The sequence below is a fragment of the Anoplophora glabripennis genome, unplaced genomic scaffold (assembly GCF_000390285.2).
Source record: "Anoplophora glabripennis isolate ALB-LARVAE unplaced genomic scaffold, Agla_2.0 scaffold1083, whole genome shotgun sequence".
NCBI classification, from domain to species: domain Eukaryota; kingdom Metazoa; phylum Arthropoda; class Insecta; order Coleoptera; family Cerambycidae; genus Anoplophora; species Anoplophora glabripennis.
Genome location: NW_019417156.1, coordinates 78178 through 94930, shown reverse-complemented (window position 1 = coordinate 94930; position 16753 = coordinate 78178). Strand labels below are relative to the sequence as shown.

At 31.5% G+C, this 16753-nt stretch overlaps 1 protein-coding gene across 1 annotated transcript; it reads left to right on the top strand.

The window, feature by feature from the left end:
* Window positions 1–7342: 7342 nt before the first annotated feature.
* LOC108916342 lies at window positions 7343–15316 on the top strand. The gene is made up of 3 exons (XM_018722569.1): window positions 7343–7491; window positions 12999–13223; window positions 14343–15316. The coding sequence occupies exons 1-3, from the start codon at window positions 7431–7433 to the stop codon at window positions 14558–14560; spliced, it is 504 nt and encodes a 167-aa protein (XP_018578085.1). The 5' UTR covers window positions 7343–7430; the 3' UTR covers window positions 14561–15316.
* Window positions 15317–16753: the final 1437 nt, after the last annotated feature.

Here is a 16753-nt window from a genome sequence, read left to right as displayed (position 1 = left end):
TAAATATTCTCCATCCTATTTGAACAGGAGAGACTATAAGAATAACTAACAAAAAATTGACGTTATTTATGTAGAACCAACATAGTAAGTAGTTACGGGTTTATAAAAAATTGTTTACAGCAAGTTTCCTATTGAGGAATTCCGAGGAAAAAACCTTGACGGCTATTTTTATGGATACATTGTTTAGTTTCGGCTATCACAACACCGAAGCTTTGTTAAATCACAAATTTATTCGGTAAAAAATATCTATTGAATTTATTATTAAAATACAAAATGCTCTGTACAGATGAAATAAAAAAAAATAGTAATTTTCAATAATTATTTTTCACTTCCCAGGCAACCAACTTTACACCAGCTCATTATGTTGGTGGCATGCCAAACAACGTTAAATTTTACTTATACAGGGTGTCCATGAGGACGTGCACAAACTTTAAATGAACGTTTAGACAAAAATAAGCAAAAAATGTAAAAAGAATAAGAATAACTGACTACGTCGAAAAAATTTCTTATCTTTCTATATTTTTGTATCTAATACAGTTTAAACTATAAATTGTATGGTCTTAAATAGCCATATTTGTACCAATTTAATATACATTACAACTGTTTGGATTACCCTGCGATTGCAACTTGACAAAAAATTGCATTTGGTATGAGGTGGGTACAAATTCAATTAAATAAAATTTAATTTACAAAATAGTAATCCTAAAAAATTAAAACTCAAATTTTGGTGATAATTATAATTTTCATATCATTGTACCTACTGTTAAGAACAATAAATGACATCTATATACAGACTGTCTACTATAAGGGCCAGTCCTATGAACCTCGCTTAATATACGACGCATGTCAAAAATAATATATAAAGAATTTTGACGTACATCGTGTATTAGCGAGATACATAGGAGTGGCCCTCTTATACAGCCTGTATTTTTACTAGCAAAGGCTTGACTTTCCAAAATTACATAAATTGATTTAAAAATGATTTAGAATTATTGTAACGGTAAGTTGTACCTAATAGTATGATTGAAAAAAAAAAACGTAGGCATCGTAAAAGTGGGACATTCCAAACTCTTACTAGTACTAAAGAAATGAGATTGTTATTTGCAATTTTTAAATAGAATAAGCAGAATAGATCGATATAAACTTTATAAAGAATTGTTTACATCAAGTGTCCTATTAAGAATTTCAAGAAAAAAAACTCGAAAGCTATTTTAATGCATACATTATTTGACAGAAATAGTGAATTTGTAAAGTTAATATATTATCAACAAAACAAGGCTTCATAATATACAGTATGTCCGCGGATTGAGTTTGCAAAAGAACAAATGGATCGAAAAGTGAAGGGCATACTTGTCATTGTCTTTATTTAATGAAATAATTATTTAATGTAAAATAGTTCTCATCCAAATGCTATCTACTGAGCAAAAGGTTTTTATAATAAATCAGAAATTCCTTCAGATATCTAACGAAGCAATTAGAAAAATCTGTTCAATATCGGGGTGGTGCTTTTGAAATTGATATCTTCACCATATTACTTTGTTTATTTTTTTAGCTTCATTGTTGTTATAATTATGTTCGCATTATTTAAAAATTATACTTGAATCAGACGTATTTTAGTTTTGTACATGTACCTTGTTCTCTGTATAAAAAAAATAAATTTTTGATAACGTGACTCCTTTAAAGCTTTAAAATTTTTATCAAGAGTGCCTTTTTCGTATCTTTCACTTTTTGGTCCATTTGTCCTCTTGTAAACTCAATCCGCGGACATATACTATAGATAAAATAAAAAGATGCAATATGTAAGTATTAAAATTTCAAATTTTTCCCCCTTTATTAGGTAACCAACTTTAGACTGACGGAACATGTTGGTTGCATAACACTAAACATTATACGTACGTATTTTGTTCTATAAAAACAAATAACTAAAATACTATTAAAATATGTACATATGTATATATTCAAACATTAACCAAAACGTCCATAATCCATAAATTTAATCGTGTTCTTAAGAGGTACCTAATAGACATCATCTGTTAAAACTATTACAAGTCGTGGCGCGCCATTATTCCATGGCTAGAAATTGGCCTCAATGATTTGGGATCGAGGGGGAACTCCTTTTGTCCTGGCTGGGCCCTGCCGGCTAGGGCCCTTTCTTCTGGCGCTCTTCTTGCTTCGCCGGCTCGTCTGTGTGCAAGTCGTGGTAAAACCCTGCTAACCGTAACAAGTTATTAGAACGATTAGTGATTAACCTCAAACCAATACAAAAACAACAACAATTATAATACCATTCCTTATTTCTTCTAGCGTACCGTTTATTAATAATTATAAAATCTTCAATTCCAATTTTGCAACATCTTTTTTGTAACTAATTAATTAATTGTTAATTTAACAGTTTCTTCTATTGAATTACATGTATTATTGCTATCTCTAGTTATGATTATAATGAACGAGGTTGGGCAATCATTTTTTTATGCAATAATGTAATTCCATCTCTGCAGATCCAATGGCTCTTCTAGTGGTGGGAAACAGGTACATAAAGGTGTAAGAGGACGATGTAAGTGTATTCTATTCCAGTTCACCGAAATAATATAATATAATGAAACGGATTAATCAATATTAAGCATATTAAGCAATAAACACACGTGTTTATGGTTAAATTGTGTTTATATTTATTGTTTAATAATAAAATTGTGCAATAAACTATTTTTAGGCAAGAAATAGGTGTACTCGGTACCGCTGCCAAGTTCCATTTTAATCAAAAATCGCCAGAAAACATGTCTTTCAATAATCTGGTTACTAATTAAATAGCCAGTGAAAGATGCCTGTACCAGTCATAATATTTAGAAAGTTTCCAAAATTAAAATGTCGATGGCCCTAAGGGTAAAATAGTCAACATGTTACGAACGAGCAGAGGTTATTGTGTAATACTTGCAAAATATATATAGAAGTATTAATTTAACAGAACTTGTTTTAAAGATGTATAATAAAATCCACAAGATTAAAATATAAAATATTTGAAATTATAAATGTCAACGTAACTTTTTAATTTTTGAATAACTCTTAAATAAAGATTTATATGATGAAATTGAGCTTTAATACAGAATATTCTCAAAAAGCGTGGCAAACCAAGGTTAGGTTTTTTTTCTAACGGAACACTGTATACTTTTGGTTTTTTTGAGATCTGTTTCATGCTCATTTTAGAAAAATATATACAGCGTGGACCATTTTGGTGATGCATGTGTTGATATCTTAGAAACTATAAGAAATAAGAAAATGGTTAATTATCAGGTTTTTCAGTTACATATTTTGAAAAAAATTAAATGTGGCGTTTTCGAAAATCGTCTGTAACTTTTTTATTTAGAGGAATTTTTAAAATGTGAAAACACGTTTGCACAACATGTTTTTCCGAGGAACTTCACAGTATATTTAGATTTTCATTGCGACGTTTCGGTTACGGAAAACCATCATCAACTTTATTTTTTTCTTATAGGCGCTATTTTAAATTTTAAGCTGTGTAAATAGAGTATTTTTTTGGTTCTTCAAAGATATAAGGTAAAATTTCAAAAACAACCTCAAAAATGAATATTTTAATATTTTAAATAAATCTGGCAACACCGCAAAATTTTTCGAAACTATTATAGAATGGTCGCAAATTTTTGTAAAAGCATATCATTAATGTCATGCCGCTGGTGCAAGTAGAAGTATGGATCACCCCAAAAAATGCACATTTATCCTTCCAAAGCCTTTTTTAAATTTCGAGTCTTACACTTAAAATTAATAAAAATAAATAAAAAATTAAAATTTAAACACTGTATCTCGGAAACGAATCCTATTTCGATCTACGTTTACATGAACTTTTTTTCACAAAATAACTTTGGCAACCACCCCCTAAATTATTTCGCACTTATTTAAAAACACCCTGTATATATTTCACAATATGCTATCCTATATTTCACAAACGGTTAGACCAAATGCAGCAACTGCTATAAAATTCATGTTTAAACACAAAAAAAAATTTTTCAGAATTCAAATCATTGAAACAAAATATGTACAGGGTGTCCGCAAATTTCACCGACAACTTTTGATTGCATATTCACGACGATAAACAAATACGATCTACGAAAAAAAAAGGTTAATTAAAAACTTTTTGGTTTTTGAGTTACAGGCCTTCAAAGTTGTCAAAAATAAAACTAATTTAATTAATAGCTTCATAACCCTTTTACCGATCGAATAATTTGGCTCATTTATTTAACCTCTCTCTTTTAGCGGTCAAAACTTTTACAGTGGTCCTATTTTTTAGTCATCGATCTGACTAAAGCTTTAAGAAATAATACGCCATAATACTCCAAACATATATGCAAAATTTTAACGCGATTGCAACTCAAAAACCAAACATTTTTATTTAACTTTTGTTAACTTTTTTGTAGATCGTATTTATTTATCGTCGTGAATATGCAGTCAAACGTTGTCGGTGAAATTTGCGGACACCCTGTAGAATGTATAAACTAGAGCAATATATTTTTTGTACTTGTTTATTCCAAAAGTTTTTTGTAGTTATTTATTTCAAATTTCTGTGTAACTGTTTACTCAAATTTTATATTCGTCATTTATTTTGATCTTTAAATATCCTTAAATTTCCATTTAAGACCATCTCAACTGCCTACAAAAAATGTTATTTTGTCGGAAAATCGACTTCCAAATCTCGCTATCATTTCATTTTAACGACCATATATTTATCTCAATTGTAATTTTATCATATTCGTATGACCATTTTCTGTACACGACTTGTTTTTGATACTAAATCATTAATATTAAATCAGTATTTTATACTAATTATGTCATCCACACGTGAACAGTTTGCGTGGAGGATTTTTCCACAAATAATATTAAAACACCTCTAAAATTACACACATCAACAACGTTAGACAGTGGCGTAGATGAAAAATTCTTGAATACATAGATTTTTGTTTCCTTTTCACGTTTTGTACAAATATTTTCCTCTAAAGCAATACACCAACCAAACAACCTACTTTGTGCTACGCCTATGATTAGCAACCAATTTTTGCAGCACGTATTATCCTGGAAATTGGCATTAATTATATGAGACAAACACTATCCGCCTCCTATGATTCATTCAAGGAGTTTGTAAGATGTATGGGTATTTGTAGTTTTTCTTCTACTCATATACGTGGTGATGTCACTTTAAATTACAAAATTATAAGAATAGATCCCTCATTGAAGAATAAGAGTATTTTGCACTATAAATTTTTAGTTCGGGATGATTAGTTGTTCCCTCACAATTTGGTCGATAAATTAATCGACATCAAAAAAAAAAATTCAAAGTGTGATAGGCTAGACCACCATACCACACGTTTTTAAGGTCGCTGAATCCGAATCCGGTGTCCGTTTGACGAAGTTAGGTCTTGTTCAAGATTATTTGAAGGTCATTTTTCTGAGATTTTTTTAATAACCCCAGTTTATAATTTGATTCTTCAAGAATTATTAATGCATACGTCTTTTTCCGGTTGGGCTAGTTATAGCAGTACAAATATTAATATAGGTATATTATACAGGATGTCCCAAAATTACCTGTCAATTGTCCGTTGGAAGTTAGGTGAACGATAAAAACCACCACCTTTTTTTGAAACATAATATTATTTTTTTTATAAAGGTCTTTTCGTAGGCTTCCATATGAATTTTGAAATCCATTTGAAACTATGAAACATCTTTATCTTCATAATTTTAATATAAACTTTTAAGAGCAACAACAAAATTCATTTCAGTGCGTGGAAAAAGTACCTAATTAAATAAAAAAATTAAACTTTCTATCACCTGTTTCGGTTTAAAACTTGGACATCCTGTACAACGCCAGTATCGTAAATTATGTGTTAATGAAAAACATCGCGATGCATCCATTGCATCAACAGTTCATTGCAAAAGTTGTTAGTTCCTTAACACTTGTAAATCACAAAGGTTAATTACTTATACACCCTACCACTAATTAATTAATTAAACACTTAACCTTAGGTTATGCCCCCCCCCCCCCGTACTCGTATACTCCCCTCGATTATCATAATTACCAACTGCATGGCCTATTGTCCACTAAATGCATCATTGTGACGTTAAAAAGTCTCAATAGATCTATTAACGGACTTTTATTTCATTCAGGCCCTTACAGAGATGGTCTTGAGAAACTCAAGAGGTGGTTCCTTCAAGCTGCTGTTAACTTTTGAAAACTGTGTACAGGGCGAATAATTGGGATTGGATTAGGGGGAATAAAAAAAAATTTTGTAGAATCAGAATATGTAACAAAAATTGCTTAGATATTTTTTAATAACACAGGTCAACATTTTATCTATACCGGAATCGAAGATGGTACCTAGGGTTTTTGGGGTCGCTGATTACGACGAGTGGGTCGGTTAGGCTCCATCACGTCAAGTTCAAGGGGGTTGAGGGTCAAACGGTCAAAAGACCTTCCAAAAATCTGAAAAAATTCATGGACATGTTTTTGAGGTCGCTGAATCCGAATCCGTTGTTTATTTTTACTTTGCATGCATCCTCGAGGTGGTTCAAGGTCATCTCAAGGTCATTTGATGGGTTTTTGAGACAAAAATGCTAAGTACCATCCGAAAAATCTGAAAAAATTCATACGTATGTTTTCGAGGACCCTGAATTTGAATCTGAGGTCAGTCGACCTCATTTCAAGGTAATTTGAAGGTCAAATGGTCAAAATACCTTTCACAAATCTGAAAAAATCCATGGACATGTTTTTGAGGTCGCTGAATCCGAATCCGGTGTTTATTTTTACTTTGCATGCATCCTCGAGGTCATTCAAGGTCATCTCAAGGCAGGTATTCTAGTTCTGTGGCACAATTGTGCATTTCGCAGAATGAGAATTACACCAGAAAAGATACTTTGGAAAATGACTGTAGAATCCACGTAAAAAAGTAGAATCAGGCTGTCTATCTGACTATAAGAATTTTCATTCATCATTGTTGTCAAATTGACCAAAAACAATTGAAATAACATGACATTTGTCAAGTTAGTTGTCAAATTATTATTGCGTGTGTGTGTAATAGTTTTTGCTGAAAATTTAAACAAAAATGCCTGGGGATCGTTTAAATTATAGATACTAATGAGGATTACATATTTTAATTTGTTTGTTATTTATGGAAAATGTAACAAAGTAATTTCAAACACCCTGTATATTTATAATGATCAATGCATAAAACGCGGTAATTCATTACAGTGGGTGTTTTCGAACGACCACACCATCAGATTTCGAAGGTGGGGGGGCTTCAGGCGCCGCATCTCAATTCTTAAATCTAGCATGAGAAAACGGAATTATTCCTATCTGAAAACCCAAACGAAGAACAGTCGGGTTCGAGTTCATTTCAGTTGTTTGTTTTTCGAGAGGTGAACTGTGCAATATGTATCGTGGAGCATGCTTGGTTTTAGCTTTCGGAATATTTTTTGCCCTTGCGCAAAACGGTGAGTACAGCTATAGTTTGTTTCGGCATAACCTGGATGAACTTTAAACTGTTTTGAAAGTTCCTATAGTGCGTTCCAAGCAGTTTTTTTATAATATTTTACAGAATTAACGTTTCCAAATGTTGTACAAGGTTCTCATTTCACTATTAAAAATATAAAAATAAAATTAGGGTTAAAATAATTTAATAAAAAAAAACAATGTTTCAATAGCTGTGAAAAGTATAAAAATTTAATCTCATGTTTTATGAATTATCATCAAATGACATCGTACATTATCTTAAAGAACTTGCGAAATTATTTATTTATTTCAAATTCTCACAAAAGTGTTTACCACGTCGAAAGTAAAAAATAGTAATCCAGTAAAAAAAATACAAATAATAAAGATATAAATAAATAAAATAAAGACAAACTACATCTTTGAACAACAATAAAAGGCTAAAAATGAAGGTTCATTTATAAAATTTGTATTTAAAAATTTATTAGAAGTGTAACAAGCACATTTTAATAAAAATGTTTTAATTTTACTGTTTAAATTTGTTACTTGTGGAGATAATATATTAAAAAATTGTATTCCGAAATAATATGTTCCTTTTTCAGTTTTTTTTTATGAGTAAAAAATCTATTGTAAAAATCATGTTTCCTTTTAGTATTACAAGAACTGGTTTGTACTGCAAAAATTATGCAAATTGTTTTTTAATATAAAGAAGGCACTGAAATATTTAATAAAAATTTGGAACAGTGAGAATATTGAAATCAATAAAGTATTTTTTTTGCAAACGTCTCTTGAGTTCTAATCCGTCCATACATAACATTTACAGACTTGCTTCTCGTCGGAGAGCAAAAAAAACATGTATACTATAATAGCGTATATCCTACGCAGATAAATCAGGCTGTGATACCAGATTTTTAAAATTGGTAAGAAAAATTTTTTCACCAAACTTCGAAGAAGGCAAAGTAGCTGTAAAAAGAAACTTTTTTAGAAACATAATTATCAAAAATGTTAAGTAGATCATTAACATAAATTAAAAATGTAAAGGACCCAAAACCAGACCCTGCGGAACACCATATTCAAACCACCTTCAAAAGTATTCGATTTTATAAACATACTGAAATGAATTTTGGTGGTTAGGAATGAAAATAGTAGAAATATTCTACAAGTTGATTTGATGAAACAAGAAAAATTTGTTACAATAAATATAGCTGTGGGAAAAATGAAATAAAATTGAAAAAAACAAAACGTAAAATGAGGGCCGTTTTTTTTCAACTGTCGAGAGAATTTAAGTGCCAGTTAATTATATGTCTGTCACCACTTTTGTATACACACAAACCGACTGTAAATAATTGAAAATATAAAAAAAACAATTCCAACAGATTTTACAGAAATTCGGACGAAATCCAAATAAAAAAACGCTCCGACTAATTGGCAAGTCCAAAGCCACAAATATACAGACAAACCTGTGCTCCTTACTTCGTACTTAGTCATCAATATAATATTTACAAAAAGCTCCTGCAGAATTTAAACATGTAGGTAACGAACTGAAAAAAATACTCAGTATATTTTTGCATAAACGACTATCTGACCATTTTCGGACATTCAGGAAATGTACAAGTCAACGACACTCCTTGGTTTGTTCCACTTCTGTTTTAACTCATTTTTATTCATTCCAAGTCTAATTACTTTTCACATATATGACATACAGAATGTTGTTTCTTTGGGAGCTCTACCCCCTTGACCATCCCATAACTTTTTATATGTACGAGTAAAATTTGTAATACAGTTGTTTAATTATTTCAAATAAGTATTTTATTTTATACCCCTTTGAGGTCACGGTGGGATGGGAACAAATCCCCCCCCCCCCTTAAGTTGACGGTTTTTTTGCTGTCATTTAGAAATACAGCATTTTTTACTAGAAAAGTTTATTGTTTTGTTAAAATTATTTATTCCCGTTTTCACTTTTTCTCAATAAAGTATGACCATAAAAACTTTGTTTTGCTTTAAGGTTCGTGAGTAATTCGTACATTCCAGGTTCGGACTTTGTTTTCACATCTGATGAAAAATAGACATATGTATCTGTACAAAGTTAATTTTGTTCACAACAACAGCATTTAGGTAAATATACCGGGTCTTTTTTATAGATAAGTTTGAAATGCAACAGTTGAACTAGAGACTATCTAGGACTAGGGGCAAAACAAAGAGTAATTGTTGTTAATAGGCGTATCTAACATTTTATCGAAACGTTTTTGACTTAACTATGCATAATAAATAAGTTAAAAATCCTTCTGAAATTTCAAGACACTATAAATACGAAGTCTAATGGTCATATCTAGCGCTAAGCAAAAATTGTACATGTAATGTAGTGTAGTGTTTGGGCTCAATTTCCATAAGCCGAAATGTATTTGCATTTATCATCAGTTAATACTAGTTTTGACCGAAATATTAAAAAATTTAAGTTTTAAATTTGTTATTCCTTTACTTAACCTGAATAAATTAATGAGGTTAATGAGTCACAGATAATTTAAGTATTCAGCAAAGAAAACAAAGTTATTAGGGAAAAGATGCCTATACCGGCTGTTACAAATTCGCTTCTCACTACAGGGATCTCGGAAACGGTAAGAGATACGAACCAGCTTAAATGGAGGCAAAGTTGCATAATCAGAGGACCAACATTATGCCTCTAAAAAATCAAGGCTAACATGATTAGTTTTCGAAATATTTGAAGAAAATCGAAATTTTGAAAATCCGTTTTTGTTTCATTTCAGCTTTGTGGGTGATATTGAAAAAATAAGAATACTTTCCCAAGGCAACTTTTTGCCCTCTATGTATTAAAATTTCCAGGGTCGTACTTAAAAAAATGAAGTTGATAATGGTCCTGGAGAGACAAAACGTTACATATAAAAATGATTATGCCATTCGATAGACGGCAAAAGTTGCCTTGGGAAAGTGTTCTTATTTTTTCAATATCACCCACAAATCTGAAATGAAACAAAAACGGATTTTCAAAATTTCGATTTTTTTCAAATATTTCGAAAACTAATCATGTTAGCCTTGATTTTGTAGAGGTTGGTTCCATGATTATGCAACTTTTCCCCCATTTAAGCTTGTCCGTATCCCTTACCGTTTCCCAGATCCCTGTAGTGAGAAGCGAGTTTGTAAAAGCCTGTATATCGTAATTCAGAAAATAGAAAAAAATCGAACTGGCTGGTTGGTGTAAAACCAGTGCCATTACACAGAAAAATACACAGAAAATAATCGCGATTTTTTGTGGTTCTAAGGACGTCATTGGAATAAGAAAAAATTACATAAAATTATTTTTTGTAAACATGATTTCGTTTCAAATATTTTAAATGTGCAATCGTTTCCTCTGTAAACCAATTAATGTTCATTTGGTCATTGAAACTGAACTTTTAGCGACGATAACGAACATTTTCCTAATGAACTCTTGCTAATTCTTTCTAATCCTGTGAACAACAAGTGAACACTGTATGTCCAGTGAGATATTTTTACCCCAGTCATTCTATATATTACATAATCGCTGATTAAAAGATATCGTTTATCATTTCATTACATGTGCAATATTAGTGCGATGTCCTGAATCCGGCCCTGGCCATGTACGATTTACTCACGGACCTTAGACTTAGTAGGAGATCAAATAAATATTTTAATATTTTATTGTGCCCCTTTACCCTCTTGGACTCGGTGTTAACGGCGCTCATGGCGAGGAAGTGTTCAACGTTCCTAAAACTTTATTCGTATTAATTAAGGAAAGGTCTAAGGTCAAGATGTGCTAAATCCGATAACCCAGATGGTCGTCCTATTATTCTATGTCGGTTATATACAACACTGTATGTTTTTCCTTATTTCCAGCACCTGACCTGTTACATTAACAACAAAAACAATGTAAATCAGGTTCCTTTAATTATGTTTACGTTCTTGGTTGTATCATCGATATTATTACGCCAATTATTTCATGTTTGACCACAACATCGGTGACTTAGGATATGCTAATTTTTTAAATAAAAAACAACTAGGTTTACCATAATAACGCACGTGGGTGGTCATTATTAAATGATCTAAGTGTCCAGTCATCAATGGGTACATTTAAATTACTACGGACAGTGCATCGAAATTAATATTTTCCAGGGACGTGCTTCAGAAAATACTCGACCAGGGAAAGGCTAACAAGTTACGAATATTTAATAAAATACCAATTAATTGTACGTGAAATTTTAGTAAAGGCACTGGACAAATACAATTTAGTTTGCTTATAAAATAATAGAAACATTCAATTAAAATAGTTCTTTGGAAGCGTAAGCTGTATTTAAAAAGTATTGGCGTGGAAAATTGTTTTAACTACTTATTTTTATTTAATAATAACTTACATAACCAGTCATCTTCGTTTCGTGAAAGCGAAGACGATCGAATTTAAAAGTAAAATTTTAAATTATCGCATAAAAACATAACGCAGATAACCTATTTAATCAGCCTTATAATTTTATTTTAAAATATACCATGAATTATGCAGCAATCGATAAAAAAATATTCTTAATATTTACGATTTTTGTTTCTTAGTACTGACTATTTACAGAAACAGTACGTCGAAAAAATTGTTATTAGATTTTGATAGATTATCAATACGGAACTGTCTCCGTGTCATCAGAAATAAAAAAAAACATAAAAATTTATCAGATCTATCACCTTCGTTGATTTATTTTGATCATTGAATGTAAAACATATAAGTGAGGTATTTAGGTATAATTTAATTAAAAACGCATAATTTTATTGTATAAAATATGATTTTGTTAAATGTCACTATTTAAATTACGAGCCAGGTTATTTTGCAAATTTTTAGCACCGAACCACTTATTTCTTATGGATTTTTCTGATTTGAAGCAACTTTCTGTGAACCACACAAATCTAAGATGGAAAAGTAAACGTGGTTTTACTTTAAAACCAGCAGGGTAAATCTCAGGGTAATTTTTGAAAATTTTCCTCATTCTATATTCAAACGCCATTATCTCGAAAACGGTTAAAGATAAGTATAGGTTATGTTACATAAAAAATTATCAGAATTCCATGGAGAATTGAATAAAAATACAAAAAAGTGGGGTTTCCATTTAAAAATGTTGGCCTAAATTTCATAACTTTTTTTTGGACCACCCTGTATAAATGAAAATTGCTTCAGAAAATGTGCAACTAAAAATATAATTCGACGGGTCCGAGCGATTTTTCAAATAACGAACATCTATTTTTAAATAAATATATTCTATATCTATACTTTTGCCGCTCACTGTACATACGTGTTGTCCTTAGTTGGTATTTAGACAAGTTCTACTAGATTTTTTTTTTCTTTTCTATATTCGTAAATAAATAATCTCCCATCATTTTTTAAATAATAAAAAATAATAGCGTAATAGTGTCTAAAAAAATTTAATTATTGGAAAAAAAAATAACTTTTTGCTTGTCACACTCGTAAATATGACGTAGTTCACAGTTGCTTGATTTTCAGCACACGGCCTGCAGTGTTGGAAATGTTCCTCTGCGTATGACGTCACCTGCAGGGACTACTTCAATATAACTAGGATCGAGATAAACAGGAGGTACTTTGACACAGCCAACTACGGTAACAGACAGGTGCATCCTGTAAGGACCGACCCACACGTAGAGATCTGCGATGACATGCACACCTCCAGCTACAACCAGAAGAACGTATGCCTGAAGACCGTCTACAAGGGTAAGAAACGTCTATTAGAATTATTTGCCATGCCTGAATCTACTGCGATTGCTTTTCATGGGTATTCGTCTGCATCTCGGAAAATAGGCGAGATGGGGGTAAACCGAGGTCATTTCCGAACTATACAGGGTGGTTCTTGAATGTGTACATACAGTGTGTCTCACGATTACGTGCTGCAGAGGAAACACTTTGAGAAAATATCATTCCTCATAAAAAAAGTCCTTCCCAATTTATTTACATTTCAAAAATTAACTGAACATATATTCTTTCCCAAAAACAACAGGAAATACTCGTAATTCATACTAAATATACAGGATGTCCCAAAGATCCTAACCCTCCAATAACACTTCAGAATAGAGACCTATTAAAAATTTGACCTTCACTTAAAATTTCAAGGTCGGACCAAGGTCAAATTAAAAATATTATGCAACACCCTATTTTTTATACCAGAAATCGAGAGCACCAATTTCTGTCCGACTATGGGATCAGAAAATTTTGTTTCGTGTCCTTATAAGTTATAAGGTCAAACTAATTTTTCTCTGAATATCTCGACAAATTTGCTTCAAGGAAAATTTGTAGGACTTTGAAAACTTATTAGATGACCACCTTGGATTTAACCTAACAGGTAATCAGAGATTGACCTTCAAATAAACTGCAAGGACATACTAGAAATAATCTCTGACCCCAAAGTCCGACACAATATTTAACACTGTATCGATGGAAGGCATAACGAATTGCGTATTCCATTTGATATTAAATTGACCTTAGTTTGACCTTGCAACTTGCGATGAAGGCCAAATCGAAGGTCACCATTTAAATTGTCATTCGAATCCTACAAGTAAAATTTGGCGCTCCATCGATTGCTGACACTGAAACAAAGTGTTTCATTTAACCTTTTCAAGTTGACTTTAATTTGATCTTGAAACTTAAGGTCAAAGTCAAATTCAATGTCACCAGGATATTGGTATCTTGATATCGTACAACGAGAGAGAAAGACAGAGAGAGTATATTGGTTTCATTTATTTGTTAATAAAAGTGGGGAAACTGCCCATATATTTCTAATAGATATATGGTTGTATACGAGCCACAATAACACTTAGTATAACGGTTATTTTCTAGGTGCCCATGGAATTCCTGAAGTGACCAGGGGATGCAGGATGGTTCAGAAGACCTTGAAATCCGGGGAGTGTCCTGAGGAGCTCAAGGACAAAAACAAAGAATTCGAGTTCTGTGGAACCTGCGAGTCCGACCAATGCAACGCCGCTGGTATGATCAAGACTAACCTCTTCCTTGCCGCAACAGTGCCGGTTGTACTTGCGGTTTTCGTACGGAAATAATTTTGTTGAACTCTTGTGGCGAGTGATCTGTTAGTTTATACGAAAACGGGTACGACAAAGTCAAAATGGTTGAATTGGATAAAGAGTAGAAAATTTCCAACGTTGTTCAAAATATTTTTGATATTAGAAATGCGTAAAAATACTAAAATAAATTAGTACGGCTCTGGAAGAAGAGGGTATTTTATCTTGTAATATCCCGTCGTTAAAAAAGTTATTATAAAATTGTTAAAAAATTATTCATAATTCAATCAGCTTAACGTCAATTAGCATTGTTAAGGGCTCTACATTAAATCTCCCGAATTGGATTTTTAAAGCTTTAATTTAGCCAAGCCATAGGCGTCGTTATGAAACAAGCTGAAGGGGTTTATTTCTGAGCAGAACATTCATATATTTATATTTTTAACCTATTTTTTATTAGTAGTTCTACATCGGTTAAGATTTTGTAAACCTATTTTTAAATATTTTGTAAGAATCTTTACCCTATTTAAAAGCTTATAGCTACACCTATGGACAAACAATTTTTAGTTAATATATTTTTCACATAAACGGAATGAATTTGAACATCGTTAACAATTTTATTATAACGACAATATTATTTTTTCATCCAACTTCACAATCCTCTATAATACACACTTTTTTGTATCTTTTCTGTACATATTCCCAAACTGAACAAATGTAGATATATACGTCGTTTTTATTTAACTTATTTCGTTTAGTTTCTATGTTGTAATAAATGTTAATAAACCTTGAATAATATACCCGCATATTATTAATAAAAAAAATTATTTGAATGGTAATGCTGCGACCCCTATTGAAGTTATGGAGGTAGGGTATAAAATTACAATCACAGAGCGGTGAGAGTATAAATGACCGAAAAAATTCACTGGATATGTTGGAATTGAATTAAAACACATTTATGGGAGTCTTTTTTCAATTATTTTATTCCATCGATCTTTCAGAAGTTTTATTTAAAAAAAAAGTATTTCGTGTTGAATTAAAATTGAGATATTTGTTAGCGTACGTTAGTTTGTTATAAACGTTTGTTTCTAAAGAATTGTAATTTTTTAAAACTAAAATTAGAAAGAGTAATGTATTCTGGTTCTCTATTTTCGAAGTAAATTTAATTGTTGGCAGTTTAAAATTAAATATTTTTATCCACAATCATCTTATAATCGGACTTTTATCCACACATGAAAAGTGATACTTTATCCACTAGTGGAATAGAGTAACTTTATTTCACTAGTGGAAAAATGAAAAAATAATAAGCCTATGATAAATCAAATTTAATTGATTTAATTAATCCCACTTTGGTCAATTTCATAGTAATTTAAACAAAAAAAAATGTTAGCGTAAAACAGTTCGGGAAAACGGAATTTGCTGTCCAATTTGTTAAAAAGTCAAAGATGAAAAAGTTACACACGCAAAGTACCGAGGGCCCCCCCGTACCCACCCCAATGGACCTTGTGGAAATAAATGGATTAGTCCATCAAATTGCTCATCAAAATTTAGCTGTGTATACCAAATTTCATTCATTTATCACAACGCGATTGAGAGATATTGCAAAAAAATGATTTCCATTCCTCCCTCTTCAATGGGTCCCTGTGCCCTTAGGAAGCATTTCCGGACCCATGTTCATATGAACTTTTTTACTTAGTTTTGATCATAGAATCGGCCTGTTCAGGGTTGGCAGCTAATTATGAGACACCCTGTATACACTAAATAAGAAAAAAACAGAAACAGTACTTTGCAAAACTGTACTAGATACCCATGAAATATAGTCCATTCGCTTTCATCACCCGGTATATACCAATTATTTATATTTTAGCTGTATGCAACCAGTTATACTTTCACACAGCTTCGTTGCATTGTTTTCCTGGTTGTATACATTCACGGGTATTGCAGCCGCATTTATTTAAAATTGGTTTATTCAAATAATTTTTTTTAATTACATGCATTCAAATAGTACCGCACGTAGCAAACAACTCGATTTCATAATAATTTTATGGTCAATTACCCTCTCGTGAGTCCAAGGTGAATTTTTGCAAGACTTATAATTTCTCACGGCAACTAAATAATTCTGGATATGCCACAATGGCTCTCAATTTTATAAGTTTCAGGGATATAATAATGTTTCAATGACCCGCATATATCTCTTTGTACCCAAAAAAAAATCGAAAAATAATATTATTACTA